General features: G+C 49.1%; 6 protein-coding genes across 6 annotated transcripts; 1 reads left to right on the forward strand and 5 right to left on the reverse strand.

The window, feature by feature from the left end:
* Positions 1 to 517: 517 nt before the first annotated feature.
* Positions 518 to 1,192, reverse strand: N7489_002091 (uncharacterized protein; the record flags this gene model as incomplete). The annotated part of the gene is made up of 1 exon (XM_056707846.1): positions 518 to 1,192. The coding sequence occupies one exon, from the start codon at positions 1,190 to 1,192 to the stop codon at positions 518 to 520; it is 675 nt and encodes a 224-aa protein (XP_056572148.1).
* Positions 1,193 to 2,490: 1,298 nt separating this feature from the next.
* On the reverse strand, positions 2,491 to 3,345 carry N7489_002092 (copper acquisition factor BIM1-like domain-containing protein; the record flags this gene model as incomplete). The annotated part of the gene is made up of 3 exons (XM_056707847.1): positions 2,491 to 2,700; positions 2,758 to 3,071; positions 3,129 to 3,345. The coding sequence occupies 3 exons, from the start codon at positions 3,343 to 3,345 to the stop codon at positions 2,491 to 2,493; spliced, it is 741 nt and encodes a 246-aa protein (XP_056572149.1).
* Positions 3,346 to 4,087: 742 nt separating this feature from the next.
* On the forward strand, positions 4,088 to 5,114 carry N7489_002093 (SRR1 family protein; the record flags this gene model as incomplete). Its single annotated transcript, XM_056707848.1, has 2 exons — positions 4,088 to 4,607; positions 4,759 to 5,114. 2 exons carry the CDS (start codon positions 4,088 to 4,090, stop codon positions 5,112 to 5,114), a joined length of 876 nt encoding a protein of 291 aa, XP_056572150.1.
* A 751-nt stretch (positions 5,115 to 5,865) lies between these two features.
* On the reverse strand, positions 5,866 to 7,772 carry bgt3 (uncharacterized protein; the record flags this gene model as incomplete). The annotated part of the gene is made up of 2 exons (XM_056707849.1): positions 5,866 to 6,010; positions 6,067 to 7,772. The coding sequence occupies 2 exons, from the start codon at positions 7,770 to 7,772 to the stop codon at positions 5,866 to 5,868; spliced, it is 1,851 nt and encodes a 616-aa protein (XP_056572151.1).
* An 834-nt stretch (positions 7,773 to 8,606) lies between these two features.
* On the reverse strand, positions 8,607 to 12,585 carry N7489_002095 (uncharacterized protein; the record flags this gene model as incomplete). Its single annotated transcript, XM_056707850.1, has 4 exons — positions 8,607 to 8,782; positions 8,945 to 9,631; positions 10,087 to 11,554; positions 12,526 to 12,585. 4 exons carry the CDS (start codon positions 12,583 to 12,585, stop codon positions 8,607 to 8,609), a joined length of 2,391 nt encoding a protein of 796 aa, XP_056572152.1.
* An 8,404-nt stretch (positions 12,586 to 20,989) lies between these two features.
* On the reverse strand, positions 20,990 to 23,195 carry N7489_002096 (uncharacterized protein; the record flags this gene model as incomplete). The annotated part of the gene is made up of 3 exons (XM_056707851.1): positions 20,990 to 21,243; positions 21,313 to 21,484; positions 21,528 to 23,195. The coding sequence occupies 3 exons, from the start codon at positions 23,193 to 23,195 to the stop codon at positions 20,990 to 20,992; spliced, it is 2,094 nt and encodes a 697-aa protein (XP_056572153.1).
* Positions 23,196 to 25,037: the final 1,842 nt, after the last annotated feature.

Genomic DNA, 25,037 nt, shown 5'->3' on the forward strand with positions numbered 1-25,037 from the left:
GCTTCCATGATACCCTCGTTTTCCCTTCCCACCCTGTATTATTGTCGTTCTTTTATATCTCAGCACCAGTCCCTTACTATTACCCGGTGAGTTCCAAAATGAGATGGTGTGTCCTTCTGGCTGTTTTCAGACTTTTTTAATATAGATTTGGTCATGAAAGAACACAATATGATCTAATACTTCTGTTATATTTTGCAAGTCAGGTCAGTAAGCGCTTGAAATGACAAGCATGTCGTGCTGGTCCTGTTAGAAATTACATGATTTCCCCTACTCGGCGACATATTATGGGGATGCAGGTTGGCATTCTGGTTCTAAATACTAAAAAATCAACTACCTTATAGATTTAGTTTCATTCGTGGTCTTGTTGTGTTTTCGTATGCCAATTCTGAATTCCCGTAATAATTAACGATGATCTTTGCATTTGCCATGCAGTATGAGAAGGGCGCACAGGTAGAATATCGCTGGCAACCATTCATAAGGATATCCCCACTCTCCCTGTATCAAAAGATCTTCATCATCACGAGACGCCGAACATTCCCGGTGGTTCATACTGGCCTCGTAATAACGCATCTCGAATAGCACGTTGATGCTTTCTGAACTGGATAGTTCCCGTCTGCATTCCTGCCAACACATCAAAGTGGAACTGGCGGTGTTCATATTTCATCTGTTCGGCGAATGATCGCTGTTTTACGGCGGGTGCATATTCGTAAAGGTAGGAAATTTGGCAGGCCAAATGAAGAAGCAACATAGAATCATCACTAGGACAGTCCAGCCAGCTCTCAATCAGTGCATCAAGGAACCCGGGTAGCGGTGGGAATGCCACATCCTCGTGTGAGTCTGTTGTCCCCGACGCATCGTCAGGTGATTCCATCAGAGGGAACTTCCACTCTTGAGCAGGGAGAAGGACGGTTATTGTCTTGCTGGTTGGAGAGATGAGCCGCTTTTGTGGGAGTTCCACTCTCGCATTGCCGATTTGATGTGGCCCTTGTGAATCAAGAACCCATCCAGCCTCGACAAGTAATTCTGCTGCCTTGTCAAGATCCGACACAAGGAGGTAGAGATCGAATTTCCATGTAGGAACACCATAGTGGTGAAGAGTATCTTCGAACCAGATAGCGTAGGGGACTTTGTGGTCAGATAACACTTGACAAGGTTTATATCTTGGCTTCGTGTCGGAGTTGTGATGGGGCATGGCGCACGTGGAATCCACAACGGTGACGTGCAAGTATTGATTTAAGGGAGAAAGTCGTTGGACTAGGTGTCTGATGTTGTTGTTGTATGCTAGGCAGTAGCTTATATATAAATGGCTATCAAGGATATTTTGCTAAGGGACATCAAAAGGATATCCCAAGGACACCACACCACATAAGCCCAACTCCACGCGACTAACTGTCAATGTTCCCAGCACTCCTGTCACTAAGACAGCGACTTAGTACCAGTGTAAGTAAGAGAGCGCTAATGCACTACGCACATCTACCGTGAGACAAAGTGTGGAAGACACAATGCTGAGCGAGATACCATCAAGTGTAAGTAGCAGCTACATGTAGAAATAGCCTTCCGCTCGGAGGTAATTGCACATAACTTACAGACCATTAGATGTGCTTGATGGGTCAGTCCTTTGCTATTTGTTTACACAGTTCAATAGGTCTCTCTTTGTTATTGTAGTCTGTATAAATGATGATAAGGATCCCCCGGTTCCTGCCAACGTCGACTCGTTCGTGCTATTTTGGATCAATTCCGACGACGCGAAACAGTCAGTAAATACCCACTTAGGTGGCCGCTTGGCCTAATGGTTAGGGCACCCGACTCCTAATCGGGAGATTGTGAGTTCGAATCTCACAGTGGTCGCTCTTTTTCTTTTTTGCTCCTTGTGATTGGTTACCGCTAGTGGTGAATCCTGGATGACAGAGCGGTGAAGTTATAGAATATTGAGGAAGAGGAATATCGTCAGGCAACAATCATGTACAGGACCGCAGGTGCCATGGCGGTCATCTTTCATACCTCGAGACGAGTCAATAAGAAATACCGTCGTCTGAGTCAATATCAGGAGTGGTGAGGCCAGATCGGGTCGTTCCCGCATCTAAGGAACTGTTACCGTGCAAGAACCAACTAATACAGACTTTGGAATCGGGATACTGTCTTATGACTGACTATAGACACATCCATCCTTCGGTCAAATGGTGTTTCGGCTGCCTGAGGAGCACGAGGGTAGAACAAGTGCATACTGAAGTTGGAATCTACTCCAAAAGATCGTCAAGGAATTGGACAGGTATATTCGTTTAATGGAACTATAGAAATGAATCCTAAACACCAGTCAACGCCAGAATGACCAAAAGGTCAATTATATAGTCCATTTCAGAAAGACATAAGACATGCAGTATCATCAGGACTGATTTTGAGGCGTCATAGACTAATAAAAACCAGGGGTATGGCGCAAAGGAAAGACAAAAGCAAGGCGCGCGGAAATGCAATCAAGACAACCCAAAATATCTACATGTACACGCCAAAGGCGACAGCCAACAACAGCGGCACGACAGCTGCAGCCGACAATTTCGGAGGCTGTAGCATCGCCGCGCCCGAACCAATGGACGCGGTGGTGTACATGTACTCGAAGCCGATATCCGACGAATTGAAGCAATTGTCGCGAGTCACCGTCTCCACGGACGGATCGCCATCTTCTGCGAACTCAATGTCCACACACTAGAGATGAGTTAGTACATCGATCACCGGGTCGGAAATAAGGGGGCTGGGACATACATTGTATAGCGCCGCGCCGTGCTTGGCGGTCTCGACCAGCTGAATCGTGGCGTAGTCACCTGGACTGACGGAGATATTGGCCGGTAGGGGAACCTGGGGCAGACACACGGTACCAGGGTAAGGGTTGTTGGTCGGGCCGACGATCTGGAAGGGCGGGACGACCGGGTGGCTCATGTTAAGAGGAACCTCGCCGAGGCCGAGATTGACGTAGATCAGGGCAGTGGAGTGGCCAGGGAACCAGCCCGGCTGGAAGGCGACAGCACCACCGCTGATGGGCCACTTGGTTCGGTTGGTCGACCTGGGCATACCACCACCTTGGAAATCCGAGTCAGTCATTGATAACTAGCGACGAGTATACGGGTTTGGCTTACAGGGATAAATCCATTCCATGCCGTATGGAAAGATGTATGAGCCATTTTTCACATCGTAGGAAACACCAAGACCATTAGACTGCTGAACAGTGCCGTTGAGGTGGAGATTGTTTCCTCGATAGCCAGGGTAAGTAATAACGGTGTGAGCTTGCGCCAGGCCCAAGCATAGCAAGAGTAGGACAGAAGCCCACCGCGATATGGATTGCGTGAAGCTCATGGTGAGATATGACAGCGACGGTGACAAGTTGCAAGAGCTGCGCAGGAATCCTGTCACTGAGCAAGACTCAGACTGAAATTCTCCGATCGCAGGATAAACGAAGCAGAAGGGAGATGGAGGGCAACAGTAATGGGAACTTGGACACCAAAATCATAGAAACTCCAAGACCAAGAGCAAGCCATGATTTTCGAGGGCTAAATGGTCTTTTTGAGGGGTACTGGCCTTCACTAGGGCGGACGAGTTAGAACCCTGGAAGGCAGATGTGACCGAGACTGCATGATGAGACAGCTGTGACTGGCTCCTAGTCGTGATGAAGAGCAGGGGTAGCCTGGGATCATCACAGCCCGCTGCAAGTGCCATCACCTAAAGGGTGATACTGCATGATGATTTGCTGAGCGACCAGCGGTGGAAGCGCCGAGGGGGCACGCTAACGTTCGGGGGAACAACTTGAGCGCTTACAGAGTGTCCGAGTGTGCTCAGAGGGTAAGTTCTAAATTGTTGGACTTTGTTTCCTGCAAAGCATTTCACTCTTTTCACCCGAACATGTAACATATTCTCTATCTCACCCTAACCTTGCCTTGCCCTAACCTCATTGCTCCAGCCTCCTTAGTCAGCCCATTGGAGTCCCGCCAAGCATTTCCCCCGCATCTCCAAAAAAAAAAAAGGCTTCAAGCCAATCCATATACATTATCCGAATACATCAATAATCCACTATATTCATATAATTATACATATATAAAATATGCCCCACACATCCCGTACCTCCCGCCCAAAACGACAAACCCAAAAGCGAACCCAAGTGACCGACGACGATGGCTGGACTCATGTCGCGAGCGGCGGCAACGTGCGGCGCGTAATGCGCACACGTCCGCGAGGCACAACTGCAATCAAGGAATCGGAGTCCGGGATATTCTCTGACCAGCCCGAAGATCCCACCCTGACCCCCGCAGAGGCACCGGGTCGACTCACGCTGTCTGAGCTGCAGGCACAGTTCCAAACCCATCGTGAGAGGTGGGAGGGTTCGGAGAGCTGGACTAGGCTGACGGGCGTTTTGGATGAACGGTTAAAGAGGGCACAAGAACAAGCTTCTTCTTCTGGTGCTGATCCTACTTCTTCCGCCTTGGCCCGCTGCCCCGTTGACGCCATTGTCTGCATTGGGCTTGGGAGCCCGAGTGGGTTCTTGCGCGATGGATGGGTTGATCGGCGGTCTGTGTCGCTTTATCAGCTTGCTGCGCTGGCTAGTATTAAGGATCAAGTTGCTTGTTCGTTTCCCATCTTTTTGGATTTGGATTTGGTGCCATTTTTGCATACATTCTTTTTGGATATATCTTGGATTCACTTCCGATCGTCTTCTTTACTTCGACTATTGCGTACCCGATTATATTTCACGCTAACCACATACTCGGGTTACAGGCACGACTTCCTCCGATCTCAAAGTCTACGCTCAAGACCCTGTCTTCAACACATTAGATGAATCCCTCCTCGCAGCCCTGAATATAACAGTCATCAAACACCCAGAGGCCTTTTCTCACATCACCGCGAACACGATGCTCTTCTGTCCCGGTGCAGAACGCAAACACCTCGAATTACTGCTGCCATCGAACCCGTGGCTGTTGTTCGGTGGCCCGCTTGAGCATGCAGACTCTGGTGGTGTACTGCAAGGTTATGTGGACGGGGCTGGGTCATATTCTTTGCCGGTGTTTGAAGCGCTCGAGCATGCTTTTTGGAACATGAGACTCTATTGGGTTGAGGAGGTGGGCAGGGAGTGATATCTATATAGATCGTTTTGGCATTTTGGTTTATTAGAGATGCATGGGGTTATAGACTATAGGTATGCATGGGATGGCGTTAGTTCTTCAGATCGAGTCCAAATATCATGATATTTTCTGTATACACCGATGTTCCTTCCAAGCTTGAAGTACACGTACCTTCCCTGTGTCGCAGCTTCCCTGTTTGTCAAAACTCGTCAAGGTATTCCTAGGCAATGTAAAATTGATGCATTGACTCATTATGTACATAAAGGCTGAGGATAGCTGTATATAGGATAGCTACGGAAAGCAAAACACAAGCACAAATGATCCCAGTGAATATTCCATGAAGACAAATTTCCGCGAAAACAGGCATTGAAGACCCTCCTCATCAACGGAACGGAAAATAAGAGGAAGAAACAGACCCAAGGAAGATATGCACAGTAAAATCATGCAGGGCTCGAAAACAAGCAACACTGTAAGGACTGCACGAAGAAAACAGGACAGGAAAGATGACGAACCACCAGACAGAGAACCCCCGAGATGGTGAAATCGAGATGGAAGAGGCGTAGATCCGGGGAAAGATATGAGGACGAAAGGTGAGGACTTCGGGGGTTCCTTTGTGATGAATTGATGGTATTGAATGGTATCGGAAACACGAACGCCAGTGCAGAAGAGAAAGCAACAAGACTAAGAACACGATACCTATGCAGATAAAAGAAAATTTCATGATCATGATTCCATAAGAGAGCCACGGCTGGATCTGGTAGCATTACGAGGCCGTCTTGCCGCCGCAGTCTGGGATCTTGAGACCCTTCTTCAGCTTTCGTGCCGAGTCCATCAGACCCCATTTATCCTCCCATTCCTTGCCAGGCGTGTTGAACTGGATTTTCCATGGTTCGTCAAAGGCCTCGAACCTGTAGAGTGTTAGTGATCTGAGTAAACCGGTTAATGAACAGTAGACAAAACATACCAGAAATAATCAGTTCCGTTCTCGAGCGCCGGACAGATCCAGTCAGCCATGAAAGTGTTCATGTTCTCGACACTGGCGACGGAACCAGGCGTGTCCTCGTCACAGACCTTGCTGTCACCGCAGTCCTTGCCGCCGCCACTGGGCCATCCGACCTCTGAGATGATCTGCTTCTTGTTCGTTCCCTTGGTTAAAGGGACGTCGTGGTTCTGCCAGAAATCCCATGTCCACCCGACAGCAATATCGACGCTGACACCGGCGAAGAAGGGGTGGACGTTGGACATGACAACATCCACTTCATCTACTAACTGCGCATTCCAGTTATCACCGAGGTCGGAGGTCGCAATCGACAGATCGAGGTTGCGCTTCTTGACCTCTTTCGTGACGTCTTTGATGTACGAGATCAAGGTCGTCTGAGCAGATTGCTTGCTAGAGCCGGCGCGGTAGAGGGCTTCGTTGCCGACAATGATACCTTTATAGATGGATGTGTCCTTGGTGTCATCGAGGATCTTGTAGAGCTGCTTGATCTGCCGTTCGGTAGAGGTGGTGTTGGAGTCAATCCACACGCCAAGCCAAAGCTTGATATCCTTCAGCTCGAGACGATCGATGGCATGGAGAACCATTTCAGTCTGATTGCAGTCCGTGCCGTAAAGTCGAACCGTGTTGGTCAACTGCGACAGCACAGCCATATCACGGGTGACATTGTTCTGCGACGGGGGCCACTTCAAACAGTCCGGGTACTGCACGCCCCACGGCGTGTAGTCCATTCCAGGGAAGACCTTGTGGAGATCCTTGTTACCCATCAAGGCCTTGATCTCCGAGGAATCCTTGTTGAGGTCGCCATTAGTCTCCGCATCACCGGAAGCAGTTTCGGCACTGGCAATCTTCGACTTGTTCTGGTGATGTCTGTTCCCAATCGTACCACCCACCGCACCACCGATGATGGCACCCAGAATCACGAACCCAAGAACAAGACCGACAATCCAGCCCATCTTCTTGCGCCCGTCCACTCCATTACTCGCCGATCTCCCCGATGACCCCTCGCCACTCTCCAAACCACCGGGAACGGAGTTGTACGCAACATCAGCATTCTTCTCGCGACCAAAGAAGCCCGTCAGAAGCCCACCAGCAGCGGCACCACCGGTCGCGCCAGCCGCAGCAGGCGCAGCCCGATTGCGCGGGGGACCAAAGTCCTCATCCCCGTCATCTGCGATGTCCTCGGGGTTAATATTTGACATCTCGCCATTACTATACGCAGTCGAGTGGCGCTGGTAAGGCCCATCAGTGAGACCAGAGTACGGCGCGGGGTATTGGTATGTGCTGTGTGCGGGATCGCTCAGGTGCGACGAGGATTGACTGGGAGTCTGCATTGGGGGCGAGGCGATCGCACCACCCCTCGCCATATTCAATGCGTGGGAGTGTTCGGGACGAAATGAGTCGCCGCTGGTGTAGCCTGGGGAGGGCACGTAGGGTGTGTCGGAGCCGGTTGTGTTAAAGTCGCGCTCGGCGGGGCCGGTGTATCCGTCGTTTACGCCGTGGGATGCTTCGATCCCGCTTTGGCGATTGTGTGTATTGGCGATTCCTAGGGCGATTCCACTGATTCCGCCGCCCGGTGAACTGGGACCGAGATTGTCCATGCCTGGTGTGATGGTGTTGTGTTCGCGGGATCCGTGTGAATAGCGATGGACTGGAGGAGGTGGAATGTCCATGTCTATGCTATGGAAGGATTTGAGGTGTCCGTCGACCGGACTTTGAATAATAAGAACTTTTGGAGGTTGGAAGGGTTGGACCCGCGAACGGGGAAAAATGCAGGGAAGGTGCCAAGGCAGAGAATTAGATTGAATGCAGGAATTGACGGAATTCGCTGAGACAAAAGGGAACTCGGATTCTTTTAGAAAAGACAAGAGTCGATCAAAGAGTCAAGAGTCAAAGAGTCAAAGAGCCGAGTAGAACATAAGAGGATAAATAAGGCGTGGCCGGGACAACGGGAGATGGGTAAATCACTCAGCCAAAATCACCATCCATCGTATCTTATATTTTACAATTAATTGTACTATTTCTATTACTGTGTACTCAAGTAACAAGTATACACAATCTCAACATTCCAGGGTCTTTTCCAGGGTCTTTTCCAGGGTCCCATGTGGACCGCAGTGGATTCGTGTCCCTTGCGTTGCTATTTTTATCTGTCAATCTGTCAATCTGTCAATGTCAATGTCAATGTCAATGTCAACTGTCAACATGGCGAGTCAATTTCAACTGTCAATTTCATCAACTCCAATTCCTCTATATAAACACATTCATATATCTCATTCCAGCGTTAAATAAAAAGTCGTGGTATCATCTGAGGCCTATCCTCGATCATATCAATCGTATCCCCCCTTTGTTTCTGTTTTTGGAAATTTTCGTGTTTTCTTCCGCAAACCGTCAACGCCCTGGCATACCTCGACCGAAAACGATATCTCCCAAAAAAAAAATAACAGAACACAACACAACACAACAGAGCTAAGAAAAGTAAATATCAAAACAAAAAGAAAATTAACCTTTCAACCTTCAACCTCCTCCGCACTCCGCTGCGCAGCACTCTCACCAGATTCCAATCGACGCCCACGCTCCAGGAACCGTCGCTTACCACGACGAGTATCGAAATGATCCGGGATATCTCCCGTCTCCTGGCCCGCAGCGAGCATACTGCTTCGCATTTTATCGCGGTAAGCATCCACTATTCGCAAACGGTTAGCGGGGGTCTCTGATATGTCTCAGCCGCAGCCTGATCGTTCCATGGGCACGTGTCGAACGTGATGTGTTCGGGTGAGACAAAAGGAAGTCAAAAAAGGGTAGTACACGAAAACAAGGGGGAAAAAAATAAAACAAAAAAGCTTACACGATCGCTGCAAAAATAACATCCGTCCCGCAAACACACGGCTCTGACTCCAGCTCATACGGTACCCGAGATCATTAAGCATCAACTCCTTACGGTGTTTTCTGCGCGAGATCTTCGGCACCGCGATTTCAGTCTCGCCGTCAAGCGACGGCGCAGGCACTGTCGTGCGGCCGATTGTCGACGCTTCGGGATCGTCAGCTTGCTCGGCGTCATCGCGGAAGAACCGCTTGGCCGGGACGACACGGTTCTCGTCGCGCATCTGGATGGGGAAGTAGGTGCGCGGATAGACTGCGTTGGACTCGCGGTAGGAGTCCGGGATCTCGTCCATATTAACCTTGTCGAGAACGACCTTGACGCGGACGCGGCAGCCGCGCTGTGGGTCGTCGACTAGGATGAATTTGCGGCGTTTGCCGTCTGGGAGATGGCTGAAGAGGTCGTCGTTTGTTGGACCTTTCTCGTCGATGTCGTGGTCGGTTGAGTCCATGTGCGCGGAGGTTGCGATTGTATGGCGGTTTAGTGAGGTCAGGCTGTTGCCGCGGAGGAGCGGGGGCATGGAAGGGCCGCTGGCGCTGCCGCCTGGGTTTAGGGTCGTTGGGGCGTCATGGAAGATGTGGGCGGGCCGTAGATCAGGAATCGAGGGCTGTGGAAGGCGTGTGTCCATGCTTCGATGGCCCGGGTAGTCTGTGCCTATGGGGAAGGGGACAAGAATTAGCCTACGCTGTACAATTGCATGTTTGACATGTCGGGGAAAGGTTGAGTTCCAAGGAAAGAAGAGCCAAAGCACAAGAATCGCAGTGTGAAATGATAAAAAGGCGACGAAGCAGTGAAGTTGAACAGGGTATGAAATAAAGCAGATAAGAAGAACACAGACGGCGGACCAGGTAGGGATACAAGAGAGAGAAGAGTACACGTCTCATACAACCGTCGACACATCTTCATACACACATACAAAAACACACAAATCGGACCAGACAAGACATGAAACTCCCACATACACACATACACACGAGACATAGATCCGATCCAACAAAATTTAAAGCCCCAAGAAGAAAATACATGAGTGATCCCGCCGCTCTTTGGAAGGAAAAGGAAAAAGAAAGAAAAACATCGAACAAGGCACAATCACATGTGGTGAAACATACCGCTAACTTCCTCATCAGGACTACCATCAGGTTGGTGGTGATGATGCATCTGCGGCGGGCCCATAGACATGGGACCCAAATTCGGGCGGGGAACAGGAGCTGGCATAGCACTCATGCCCGGACCAGGAGGACCAGGCGGAGCAGGTGGGCCGACAGGGCTTTGCTGCGCCATATGAGCAGACTGAGCAGGGACCGACTGTCTTCGGTTAATCTTAGCCATACGGCGGACACGTCTGCTGCGCAATCTCGGGTCCTGATTGCTGTTACGCCAGCTGTCGACAGCACGCTGGATCAATCCACGCTTGCCCCTCAGAGCAGGATTCAGTTCTGCCAGTGCCCAGCCGACGGCATTGCATTCTGTTTCGTAGACCAGTCGGTTCCCGCGATACTGGTCCTTACTGCAACAGGCGCGCGGGTACACGCAGTTCTCGGTCTTGAATTCTTGCGTGAGCGTGTCCACGATGACGGATTCCACGTCACACCGGATGGTGTATTCCATTTTCACCCGGTCTCGGGAATATTCGAAGGCGATCCACTGCACGCCATTGCTGTCTTGTCGCACGACTAGCGGGGTCGTAGCTGGGATGGGGCCTGGTGCCGCGCTGGAGGTGGTGCAGCCTAGCGGTGGGCTTGCGTGGGGATTGCTGGCAGACATTGAGTGGCTGTTTGTTGCCGTGAGAGGGGGGTTCAGCATTGTTTGCTGTGAAGTGGTGGGGTTCTGGGAGGAATCGAGTTTCATGATGGGGCTGCTAGACATGCCGGACGTAGGGAGGTGGGGGGATTGATGTGGTGGCGCCTGAGATGGGGCTTTCTGAGGGGGCATCATTAACGGCTGTGTTGTTAGAGGATGCTGCTGGGGAGACTGGTGGGTCCCATATGGCGACGGCTGGACTGGGTTCATGGGCGAGTATGGAGGATAGCCGAACATCTGCGGTGGCATCTGTGGCGATTGCGAGTACATGTTGCGGCCATGTTGTTCATGTGGTTGAGAAGCTACCGAGGCTGGTGAGCTTGATTGCGGGGTGTGGTAAATAGACGGATAAGGCCTCTGCATTTGAGCAGTAGATGCCATGAGGTCAGGTGGCCCTAATCCTTGAGTATTAGTTAATGTCTTCGATATGCCTAATGAAGTGGAGTGGCCACGAGCGTCATCAAGGTCAAACACCAGTGCGCCACTTCTCAACTCTGACGATTTCCCGCCAACTGCTAAGAAACAAGAAGTAAGCTTACCACTAGAAGGGTAATGCGCCGACACCGGGTTCGATGTATAGGGAGAATGGGTGGTGTAGTAAGACGACTCCTGGGGTGGCGGTCCGTAGGGATTGTGATGGTGTAGGACTCCGTTTCCTAGTTGGTGAGGTGGAGGGGGGTATGTGGTAGGAGGAAGAGACAGAGAGGGCTGAACAGGTGAGGCAGGGCCTTGCTTCTGTGGTTGTGCTGTGTTTGATAGAGGTTGTAATGTCTGAGTCTGTTGGGAACCGAGACGTCCAGAGTTGTGGCGAAGCTGTAGCAGAAATACACATCAGTTACTGGGACTTCGATAGCCAGCCCCGAAAGGTTGAAAGATACGATAAGCAAGATTCGAGCCAGAAAATGCACGGTGCTACAAGCTGAGAAGAACGTGGACGTAGGAAAGAAAGGTAGTTGTGAACACAGCTAGAAGTGCCCAGAGTGACATCAGCGTATGACCCCTCCGGTCTAGCGTGGGAATTTGAATCTTGCAGGTATGCAGAATCTCATCATCATAGAGGGGAGGGGTTGGATTGGCCCACAGATCCATGGAAACCCTCGAACAGGGATGGCCTTAGGTGAGTAACGAATGGGCTAGGGTATAGCCGGGATAGTCCGTCCAGGACCAAAGAATAGCATGGATCTGTGTAGCGTTGGTGTGTCCTTGATATGGCGAGTGGGGGGTTTTCTTTTTTGCCGGAGGGACAAAGCACTCCTAAGCCGTTACACAGACTGTAGGCATAGATTGATTTTCGTTGCTCCTCTCAGTTGAAACCATTTCCTTTGGTCGATGTGAGGCTCTAGTCGGAGCAGAGCTTTGGTGGGTCCGGAGGAGATACAAATGGGACAGGGCTCCATAAATCATGGCCAGCAGACGCCAAAACTACCAATGTCGGCATCCTGAATTGGCGGCTGTCTTCTGGTCGAGGTATTGACAATGCTGCTCACCCTGCACAAGCTCCAGAATGACGATAGAGAAGCAAGTCGAAAGAAGAGAAATCCAATGTCGTGACAGATATCCAAGAGTTGGCCAGAAAAAAAAAAAAAAAAGCAACCCCACTGGGCATAGAGCTGCCCGACACATAGAGAAATGACCAAGAAAGATAGGAATGATATTGAAGTAGGAAACATCTCACAAAATCTATAGGGCAGACAGGAATTCGAAGGAAAAAAAGACAAGGTACCGCGCAATATGGAAATGATACTCACGGGATCATCAACGGAGTTTTCCTTGTACTTCGCTGAAGGGCCAACGTCGGGCTGTACCATGCCGGTCATGAACGACCTCTCTCACGGCCCAGGACAGAATCTTGCAAGGACTTGGGAAGAGTACAAGATTGAGAAAGAAAGAACTGGGATGGGGTTCTTTTTGGGGGGAGTGGGTAAAAATAAAAATAAAAAATAAAAAATAAAAAATGAAAGGTAAGGTAAGGTCAACCACGAGGATCTGAACTGAGGCTAAACAGAAAGCTGCGCGACACACTAAGTGACTGGGGTTCAGGGGGACCGTGTCAATGTGAAGGCAAGTGGAGGGTCCAGGGTCGTTTATCTAGCTGCACTCTCCATTCTTATTTTATTCCTGACCTCGAGCCTCTGAGAGCTAGAATAAAATGGTCTTAAAAAGCGAGAGAGAGAATATCAAAATAAAAATAATAAAAAGAAAAGAGAGAAAGAAAAAAGAAAAGAAAAGAGAAAAGAAAAAGAAAAAAAGGAAAAGAAAGAGAAAAATAAATAAAAAGAAGAAAATGCCCAATATGGAAAAGAATTTAAATAAAAAAGAAGCCTTCCAGGAGCAACAGGTATCAGGATCTAAAGTGTAATGATGCAGGAGATTGCCTCGAGTCCGGTAAACATCCGATTAAAATTAAATGTGTCATAGTCTAAGATGAAAGAAAAGAAACAGATGATGTGCAGACAAAGAGAGTGGGGAAAGGATGTGCTGCATCTTTCCAATCTATACCTTAGGGCAAGGGGATTTACAACGGTTTGGACTTCTCGGATCCGGTGGAGCGATCGTGATACGTTGTTCGTAATTCATTTTTATATACGGAGTAGAAAGTGTAATATAATTTATAACTCTGGGAGGATTTTCAGGGATTGTGATTGCGCAGTTCAATGCCAATGCCCCATAGAGTGTAAACTAATATAAAAGGAAAAGAGGGAAAACATTCATCCCTACGGAGTTCCAATAGCGTAAATACGTAGGAATTTGTCCCTCTATGTACTTTTACATGTTTACATTGTACATACAGAGTACCTATACCTACATAGGTATGTACTCAACATCCATACCGTTTGCTCGTGATGTTAAGATCGAATAACATCCAACGACCCACAAAGTCTAGAATATTACTTGACCCATGAAGATTAGCGTGTGGACCTCGGGATGGACTCGAGGCTAAAAAAGCGAGCTAGTTGACGTTGTCCTCGGATCGTGCAGAGGCCAGTTTCAGGTACGGCTTGGGCTGAGAAATTCGCGTCGGAGTATATCGAAGGAGATCGGCGGAATTATACTTGAAAAGAGTAAATGAATGAGAAAAAGAGGAAGGAAATAAATTGCCTTCTTTAGAAGACGCGTACGACATAGTAAATCTAGTAAGTTACACCGATCTCTCAGCTTCTTTCCACGGCCCAATTGTCTAAAGAGAAAACTCGGCTTTCCAACTAAATAAACTCGAAACAGCCTAACGGCGCCCATCGCCATTTTCTCTCTCTGCGTTCGTGGGACCCGTGTAACCCTGTCGATCTTATGAACTAGTACTCCGTGTGGAGGATTATAGACCATGCTTGACAGAAGATTACAGACAGTCTCTGATATACGCATTTATATCTCAGAACACTCATCCCTCTCTTAGACGCTAACGCTCGAAAGAGTATCCGTGATAATAGCCAATGGAGTTGAGATTCACCCCAAGGATGCGGGCCATCCGGGTTCGCTCTATCCCAGAACTATTCTAGCGGCATCTTAGTCAATCTTGGCATTTATTTTTTAATTCCGCTCGGGTTCGAGAAAAAGATAAAGGAAAGAGAAAGGAAAGCGAAAGAAAAAAGGAATGAGAGATGCAAGCCCCAATCTTCCCCCTCCAATTTTCTCCGGGCTCCTGACACCGATGCATGACACTCGAATCCTTTCAAGCATTTTTGTTGGCCCCTGTGCTTCATGTGAAATGGCCGGAACGCTAAATTGGCGCCTAGGCACCCGTTTTCGATGCTCATAAAAGTACGGAGTACTAGTGGCTCTCAAGTGGATTTCATTAATTGTTATACCCTTGTCTCTCCCCTTCTTTGTCGGGGGTGGAGACATCCCGGCACGAGTGGACTAAGACTTATGGGCTATCCTCGGCGGTTATTGGACTATCCTCGGGGGCAATAACGGCAACCGTCCACAATGATGAGTTTGATATCGAAGATTTGAGTTTCTCTTTTCACTTTGGTTCTCGTATGGCCAAGGGACGGGTAACCGGCTGCGGCTCTCGCCTACTGTATCCACGGAAGTCTAAGGGATAGGGAGTACGGAGTACTCCGTACAAGATACGTTTATAATTATTATAGTTTCAGGAAAGGGAAAATATAGTATCGATTGTTGCGCAGTGACTTTGCATGAAGGTGAAATTATGGGCGTACAGCAATCCAACTTCGGAGGTTTAGACCATGCACAATTTAGAAATCAAAAAGTAAAAAGAATTAAAAAGTAAAACTGTCTATACCCTTTCGAGAGTGCTTCCAGAATCAGGCTAGTCTCATCCATTCAGCTACACAATAAAGACACGGAAAAGGCATTGGAAACGCACCAATGAAGTTCTGCCCAATGGATCGTCAAATATGGGGGAGATTCCACAGTGTTCGAGGCACAATCAGGAACTCAGAGACTCAGCCCTGAAGGTTTGGAGCTAAAATCAGCACGGTTGCATGGCCCCCTTTTTTTCTTTCTTTTTCTCTCATTTCTTAGGGTTAAGAGAAACAGTGCCATTTCCATGGAGGCCTGTCATTGGCATCTCTGATCGATGATCCCGCGGTCTTCCGTTAAGCCGTACCCGTAGTCCCACAGTAATTTTGGAGTCAAGCTTGATCAGAGAGCAATTTAGGGAAGGAAATTGTGAGTGACCCACATGGTCCATGCGGACAACTCCGGAATATGGCAGAGTTATTTACAACATAGATATGTCAAAACACCTGTTAATTTTTATTTTTTTCTACCATTTCTCGAATATCTCAATCCCAACCAAAGCTGAGACGAAGCCAAAAAAAAAATGTCCACCTGACAATTGTTACACACAGTATCACTGATCAAAGTGGCTGGGGCTGACCGGGGACGCAATCGGGGACGAACCAGAGGGCAAACCCCTGGGCGGATCAACCGACAATCCTGGCCCCCTTTATGCTCTAAATTGTGCCACTACCGCCCCGGATCGACTACGGACCTGGAATGGTCCAGAGCATTATCGCATCGATCCAGTCTTTGACATCGTGAAGCTCCCTATTTGCCGACAAGGCTAAAACTTCGCTAAAGGATGAACTAAATTTCTTTTCTTGGACTCGGTCTCGGTCTCTCTCTTCTTGATCCATGGAAGCGTACAGAGTACGTCATGCTCGGACAGGCAAAGACCAATGACCCCAGGTGGCCTGTGCGAGAGTGCGCGCGAGAGAGAGAGCAACACCGTTTGGATATGAGATTTTCATTATGCGGGAGACCTACACCCTAAACCCGATCAAGCAAGAGAAAGCTGGGTTTGCAATCACCTTGTCATCAAGTGGCTTAGGCTAGCCAGTAGAATGGCCTCGAGCTACTGCGCTGGCTGTGGATAGAAAGTACATATCAAGATAGTTCAAACGCGCCATCTAGCGCCAACACCCAAGCGAGTGATGAGTGACTACTCCTTACTCGAAGTAGATAACAAGCAACACTCCGTTCTGAGGATGTTGTGTTCACCCGGGGGCTTGAAACCCCGGAATAGAATTATCCGGGACGAGTCCTCCGTGATCTTTTAGTCAATCGCTCGATTCTTTGTTTCTGATCGACAGAAGAATGATGCAAAACCAACCTTGGAAGTTTGATAAAAGCAGACTCCCGACGTCCACGTTGGCCTAGTGTAACCCTTGCTTCCTGCAGCTACAGAAATGCAGGCGAGCTGTCTTTCTCCCTTCACCTCCAGAACTAGCTCGAATTTCTGCGAGAAATTTTCCTGTGCGAAGCCACTCCGAACTTCGGGGAGATGCATGCTCACCGGAGCTCGGCAAGATGTCGACACCGGTACGTCCGTAAGTCCGATTACTCAATATCGACGCTCGGCCCCGAATATCCGAATATGGAAACAGACACCAATGGACACGGGGCAATTGAGGGGCTGTAAGCCACAATCTAGTAGATCGCGGGTCGGGCTATCGTACAAGGGAAGGTCGAGTTGAAGTCTTGATAGCCTTAGCCGCTTGGCAGACGCCCATGGTTACGTTGGCTGCGTCCATGGGACCCTGCCCAGATGCCGAGGTGAATTGGATATATTGGTTTTCTTCATTTAGCCACAATCCATTGAAACGAAATAAATATTTTTGCCAGTATTCGGGAATTCAACCCCAAATTAAAGTTGACACACCCCGGTCTTTCGTCCATGCGGATATTGACCACCCTGTTTAGTCTGCTTAGTCTGCAATGATCTGCCCCAGGGCTGTCAACGGCCTCAAATCCTTGAAGACTCCCGTCAGCTTATAATTAATGCTTATATCATTATGACTCCTTCCAAACTTTACAGGTCCATACGCTAATCAATTAGAAAAAGAATATGAATAAATAAATAAATAAAATAAAATAAATAAAATAAATGAGTAAAACATTCTCCGCATTCCGGATCGCCCTAAGACGGATATGGACCCCCCTTCGGACCAAACGGGATGGCGCCGAGAAGAGGAAATGATAACCCCCCAAAAAGAACGCACAAATCGAATATGTTGCATTGACTCTCCCAGACCCGGTTCCATTTACTTCCTACATTGTATATTGTACATGTACTTATTATCTCGAACATCCATACTCCATAAACGCGATATACCACCTGGGCAGGTGGATGGATCGTTTGACGGCCCCACCATCCGGATCCGAACAGAGCTTCGAACGTGCGATGAGGTATTTTCTATTATTTTTAGCCGAGCCTCGATGTCTCTAGCTTTGTGCAGCCAAGGTCCGGCACAAATTGAAGATTACCACACCGGTCTACTCCGTACTCCGGCCCCAGCCGCCAAAAGCCGTAAGAAGTCGGGGAAAGATCATAACCCGGGGGCCGACTGATATTATCTGGTATGTTGTACAGAGATTGTATCATTTGTACCCAATGGAAAAGGCAACCAGGAAAGGGTGGTAAATGGTAAAGACATGCAGATTTCATGATTCTAGTTGCAACGGCGATATGTGGCCATAATTAATATACGAGTTTCAGCTCTTCCACGCGCTCTTTCATACACCGAACGTTCCCTCGAATCCTTTCGAAATGTTTCTAGTCTGAACCATAAGCAAAAGCCAAAATACAAAGTTAGTCCTCACCGCAAACTGAAACTTTGTGAGCCATCCCATGTGGAAGAATGTTGAAACCTGCATGTACGCGGTAGCGCGTCGCGTGGCCGGAGCGAATTGTTTCAGATCTTCCTGTGTTATCTTGAGGCTGGGAGGTGCGTGGGACAAAGACAATGTAAAATAATAATAATGATTTCTTTCATTACTCTGTATTTATGAAAAATACACACAGTTTCGAGGCTGATCACTGCAAAGATGGGCACTTGCCTTACACACACCGATCTTATGGGAACCAAACCGCATAAACTGAGTTGTCTGCATACTGCACCGTTTAATCGAGAATCATAGCTATCCCATGTCTACGTCAGAGCCCCCGGGAATAATAACACCGAATACGAAACTTGTACCTTCCCTCCCATATCCTATAATAAGCCCTGATATAGGTGATAAGCACTGAATCACTGGCTCCGGAGTACAGAGCAGATCGTAACTAATTCGTCGCTCCCGGCCCCATTAACAACCTTATGACACAATCGGGGCAAGCGAGCGCATTGTGTTTGCTTTTTTTTTTGGCTTTTGCCCGACGATCTTGGACAGGTTCGGGATGGTTGCACCCAGTCAACCAATCTTGATTTCTGTACTCCATAGGAGGCGTAAATGCAATATCAAAATTTGTTGAGCCAAAGAAAAGGTTCGGCTGATATCATAATCATTTCGGAGATACTCCATATGGACTATGGAGCCACGGAGTCTCCAGAAAGACCTAGGATAGGAAATTATAAATCACATTGTGACGTGGGAAGATCGTATCAAGGATCAGCATGTTCCCTTAGGTTTCATCTCCACAACGGAGGTAAGCACTGTATATGGACAATTTATAGAATCGAGATCGGATTGGACAATTCCCTGCCCTTTGATGTACCAATATAGTAATCCCAATAGAAAGATCCATCCCGACAGCCAAGCACGCGGACCCAGACGCCCTGGCCCGGAAACAAGCTCTCTCTCCACCTTCCTTGTTCTGATTCATATGGAGATCGTCTTTCTAGATTCCAAGATAGCTTTTAGCTTATGATGTTGTCGACTATCATACGCTGTTATACTCCGTTCTATATACTGCGTTATCCCGTTGGAGTCCTGTTCTGCCCTTCGCCACACCCATGACTCGCGCGTAGATTGCTATCTTGTTTCCTCGCCATCCATTAGCAAACGGTTGACCCACAGGTTCTGGATCCTCAAATCGGATGTGATTTCATGACTGCATCCACAGAAACCGCAAATCGGACGTCGTATAATCTACTCTATATGGAATACAGCAGGCAGCATAACAGTGGTGCTCTACAACACACTATGTTGTATGTACAATGGCTCTTGGTCGTCGGTTCTTGTTTACATGAGGCACATTAAATGCCGCATACAACATACGTATATTCCATAATTAGTCCTAGTCCCGGCGACTTTCGACTCCGATGTGATGAGAATGTCTCCGACTTGAACAAATCTCCTCTTGTCACTCTACTATAGCTGTTTGGGTAGGTGCTCCCAATATCCGTTGACGCTATATGGAATAACAAGTGTGTAAACACTTAACCAACACTGGTACTTCTACGGAGTACTAATACGAGTGGTGCAAGGCGTACGTACTCCGCACACATTGGTACAACATAGTTACGCCCAATTCCCATCCCAGCCTATATTCTACTATTACTATTCACCCGGGCAAAATGTAAGGTACTAACAAGGGGGCCTCAAACATCGAACAAGAGAGGGGTAGCTTTTATTCTTCTACCTATAATCCCAAGGCAACGTGTACACAAGGTATCAAGCTGGGAGTATTACTCGGGATACTCCGTACGCGGTATTCGTGTCCATAAGAACTTGCCATAGAAATCTGTAGATATACAATTCTATCCCTCGTAGTTTCTAATTACCAAATCCCCACTTTATCACCAAAAGAGCTTCGGTGAAATCCGACAAGGATGCAACATAGGAAGTCCCTAATTGTTTGCCAGGCGTATGTCTAGAACCTGCAGCCACAATGCAACTACGATAATCTCAGTGTCCCCCCTATTCTATTTCTGCTTTTTTAATTATCTCTTTCCCTAGTAGGCCTAGTAGTTTGTTTTCTTTTTCGGGGAGGGGTTTGAAAATGATTGGGATTTAGGCGCTGTTGGATAATCCCCGTTGGGATGGCACAGACACTACGGGGTACTCGATACTCTGAAAACGAAGCGGGAAAGGAAAAAAAAAGAAAAAAAGAAAACATTGAATCCTGTCACAATTGCATTTGGGTGATTCTCTTATTTGCTTTTTGCTTGACAGTCACCCCTCCTGCGCTTTTAGGAAGGGCGCTTGATTTGTATTTCCCTAGCGTTCTTGTGCTCTCCAGAGGTGCAGACGCACATACCAACGCAACGAAAGAAGTGAACATGTAGAAATGCGAGTTTCCTATCTCTCGGGGCTCTTTCCATGGGGATAATGTACTGGCATTGACTCCATCTGCAGATTCCATTGTATCCACAGATCCAGGAATAGGTAACACAAGCTGAGCAGCGCATGCGTGGAGCAAAAAATGGATCGCAGCAATCCATCCAATGAGCCGCACCACTCCGAGGTAACCTCGTGTTGGTTGTGTCTAGTCCAAAATGGATTACTGTGGATGCGGGCGCGGGTGGCCTAGCAACTGATCATCGTTGGGTTCCGCAATTAGAGACGCCGGGGCCTGATAGGCTCGGAAAGAATCCAGCGGCGCAGTGCGCTGCATGCGCAGGCGTTGTTGATCTTGGGCATCCTCTCAAACAATATGGCAGGTGTATACGGAGTGCATCCAACGCAGTCATAGATTGGTATGGAGGCGGTGTAATTTGAGATAAACCGGAGGAAAAGACACGACTCGAGACTGAGATTGGTTTTTACGGAGGACCTTGAGAGGCGCGTAAATTGGATGGATGCTTGCTTTTTCGCCTGCAGGGGCTGGTCGCATGGTCTTCGTCCCCAGAAGGATAGGTGCATTAGTTACATTTGTTAGAGCCAACATGTGAATCGACATGTGAACCGACGGTTTCCTTCGCCCCTATGCACTGCGCAAACGCCATTGTGGTTTCAACGGGCTCGATGCTAGTTGCAGGCCCTGCGAGGCATATCGAAATATTGAGCCATTGAAGGATTATCCTATACCGGCGCAGCAGATGGATTGCTCATTCTGGACCTTTCAGCCTCATGCATTGAGTTAGTCGAGGCGCGTGGGCGAGACGGCAAGGTCATCTTCTCTGCGGTTGGTGCAGGGGCGGCTTCGAGCTCCTTCCAGGGCTCTTCCTCGGGCTCGTCCTCGTCGTCGCTGGAAGACTCCTCGCCCCGGCGTCCGTGGCGTTGGGTCTCATCTCTGGACTTGCGCCTCTCGCGCAGCTGTTCCTTGTGTCGGGTATCTATGTGATTCAATCGTGAGTATTCTACTTCAAATGTGGTTCCTGGATATACGAAGCAGCATGACTTACCTCTAATCTCCTGTGTCTTCACAGCATACTGCTGAATCTCCTCCTTGCTCAAAACCCTTAAGACAATCACATAATCCGATCGCTCCTCGAACCGTTCATTGCCCGCTTCCAATGCCTCCGGATTCACGAGTCGCCGGTCGATCTTCGTCCAGCGAGCTCCCGGTGGGATTCCCTGCTTATGGGCGTCTTTGAGGGGGAGCGACCCCCTCCCTCACCGGATTGGGTTCCTCCGGGAATGCCTCACGCGGAGGCTTGAGGATCCCTTTAGGGGGACCCTCGGGCTCCTTTGGAGCAGGGGGATCGACAGCAATAAGTCTTCTGGGGTCGTCTTTGGCCATGTCAAGCGGTGGCGATCGTCGCGGCTCAATGGCATGGCCATCTTCCAGATTGCGGTGGGAGCGAGAAGCACGGTATCCACGCGAGTGGTCTCGGTCTCGCCTGTGGTGCGAGCGGTCCCGACTGCGATCGCGGTCACTTTCGGTGCCTGTGCTGCTGTGTCTGCGGCGTGCGGGCTCACGCCTATAGTTTCGCAAGTCTTCGTCTGACGTGTCGGCATAGTCGCTGTGTGTCCGGTGCCGCCGTGATCGACCGTGGCGACGAGCGTCGGCGGGATCCAGGTAGGTCTTGGCTCTTTCATCGCCTGGAACAGCTTCTACCAGCTCTCGCGATGGGGGCTGAACGGCATCATGCTCATGATCGCGGTGTGGGCGTCTGTGCTTCCGTCGCGACGGACGGAGGTTTTCGTAGTCTGACATGTCGGAGTATCGGCCTCCCAAGGCCGCTGTTCCAAGTCCCACAGTAGCGAGAGCGCCCGTGTCATGTGGTTCAGCATGGTGGTCTTCTGGGTAGTGGTATTCCCGATCATTCGCATGGCGCGCTCTGTGGGCACGGCGACGGCGGCGCTCATCGTGCCGAGAGGGGTATTCGCCGTCAGAGTCGTGAGGCACGGCAACCAGGGCTTGATTGTGGAATCCATCTTTCGATCTGTGCGGATCCCGATGGTCATCCTTGCCATGCGTTGAGCTTCGCGGCCGTTCACGCCCGATCTTGTCAAGGCCCCACGATGTCGGGGGTGGGCCATATTGACGGTCTTTCCGCGCTGTCCACTGAGGGTTTTCTTCCGCTCCAGTGATACTGAGCGGCCGATCGAGTGAGTATCTCGGTCCGCGACGGCGCGGCTTGACAGGGTAGTCCCGGTCGAATTGCTCACGGGCGTTGGTGTATGAATAGGCATCAAAGTTATCGATGTCGTCGCCTTTCCTCAGCCCGTCGTACACTGGATAGCGTGCTGTATGAGGCGGCGGATGGACACGGTGTTGATGCGGACTGTGATCATTCCTGTGTCTAGCATCATTCCGTGAGTCGATATGGCCTGTGTCGCTCGCATAGTCTGTGCTGTAGATTCGGCGATGCGCGGGATGCCGAGGAGAAGCAGGGGCCATATGATGGCCGGCGTCTATGTGCAGGGGGCTCGGGGTACGGCGGTGAATTGAGTGGTGCACGGGCGACAGATGTTGACGGGATGTGGAAGGTACTGATAGACGCACTGGTGTCCCGTACTCCGCAGCTGTCGATGTGTTGCTTCTGTGTCTGGTGCGGGGCTGGACGCTGTATTCGGTGCGCTTTTTGGCGGATGCAGTCGGATCACGGACTCGATGGGACGATGTTTGGTGGGCTTCGAGTTTTGATGGTCGCCCTGAGCGGTACCCATAAGCACTGGCGTATCCAGTATCAGATGGGTAGTCGGCGTAATCGTAGCGCCTGAGCGCATCATAAGGGTCGTAGGAGGAGCTTAGTTCTACCATGCCGGTTGACGCTCTCATGGGATCAATCATGGAGTGTCGGCCTCGGCTTGGAGACAAATTTCGGTAATGACTCGACATTTTGGGTAAGACGGGTGCGGATGATGGTAAGCCTGACCGGTTGAAATCAGGTATGACAGCTATCCTCCGGTCGGCTTCGAGAGATTGAGTATTTAACGATCCGAGTCGGGTTATGTAGAAATGCCCAACCAGGTCGGTTGGCTCGGAGGCGAAGATTAGAGAGTCGAGAAAATCGGATCCGAATTTGACACGAAGCCTGGAGCCCAATAGTTGCCCAACTCAACAATGAAGGGGAATCAGAAGTGTGTTGAAACGAAACGTGTGGACAATGACGCAAAAGTGGGTTGAGGGTTGGACCAAAAGGTTAGTAAGAAATGCCAAGGAATTTCCAGGGCTGAGTTATTCAAAGTCTTGGGAAGGTTAGAAGGAAGTAGTTGACAGGGAAGGATAAGAGATGAAAGAGAACACAAATAGATGTAAAATAATAATAAATAATAAATAATAAGATAGAAATATAGATATAATTCCATGGATCTAGAAGGTGTGAACCTTTGGAACTCAACCTGTCAACCGTGGATACCATGCGTTGTTCCCGCTCTTTAACTATGAAACTCCCTTGCTTCATATGCAAAACACACCCCCGGACAGGCGGTCAAGACACTCTCTTTCATTTTTGTTTCGCCCGGGCTTTGCCCGGGGTTGTGAATGTGGGTTTGTGAGTTTGAGGATCCACAGATGTTTCGTGATATCACTTGAGCCGCATTGTACAAAGGGGAAAAGGGTAAGTTATTCTTGGTGAAATCTAGAGGGGGAAACGTAGGTATATATCCCCAGGATTCTTGCTTTTTTATACCTAACATTTTCTCCCAACTTAATTAATATACGAAATAGAGGCTGTGCAATTAGATGAATTGGCTCGATCTACCCGTGGAATGAGGTCATAGATGGAATCTAGGATCTGCTGAAACAACTCTAAGTTTGCCTCTGGTTTCATTAAACATTCCTTTTTTTAGAAATTTTGCTTATCTTTCTCGTCTTCAAGAGAGTAAAAATACCACGGGCTATTATTAACATATCTAAGTTCATGGTATCCACCTGGGCAATTGGACTGTCCTGACAAAGTTCCAATGAATCTTCCGAGGCCACTCAAATACAGGTTCTTTCCAATCGGCTGGGCCGGATGTAAGACGCAGATCGAGGCCTATAAGGGTACACGATTGTGTCTAGGTACTTTGATACTCCGCAGCTCGCAAATATAATCTTATAGAAGGTTCCCCTCACGAAGTACGAACACCTTCTCACCCCTAGCCACTACCTTGCCCGCACAAAGGTTATACACAGGCCGTGCCACGCCTATAGGTGCATTTATTGCCAGGAACAGCGAGCACTACATGGATATTGTCTTGGCATATCCACAATAATCAAAGAACCAAAGCTATTGACCAGGGCGAACAAAGTCTAGGGAGCAGGGTGAATCTCCCACTCCCTCGCACCCGGGAAAGGCATGGAGCCAGACGTTTCAGCCGAGGCGCAGACTCCGCACGAGAAACACGTGAAACGAATATTCGGGTTTCTACAACTAAACGCCCAACAACCCAGCTATTTCAGTACAGGATATGACCCCACCCAGTCACCCAGTAATAGAAGCCTTACCTTTCCCTTCAATATAAATGGCCCACCTCATGTGGAAGACAGGCGAAGCGCCTAAAACCCCAACGTGACCCGTTCCTCTGCCGAAGACGGTATGTGCCCAGTCACTAACGCCAGCCCTAATAACCAAAGCTTCTAGATCTCTGGTATACCCGGGTCCTGCCGCAAATACCGTCATCCGGTGCCCAGGTCATGGGCTGCTAGGCGCAATTCTGGCTGAGCACGACCCGGGTCGCGGGTGAATATGTCGGT

This window comes from Penicillium chrysogenum (genome assembly GCF_028827035.1).
Source record: "Penicillium chrysogenum strain IBT 35668 chromosome Unknown utg000001l_segment0_segment0, whole genome shotgun sequence".
In the NCBI taxonomy this organism is placed as follows: Eukaryota; Fungi; Ascomycota; class Eurotiomycetes; order Eurotiales; family Aspergillaceae; genus Penicillium; species Penicillium chrysogenum.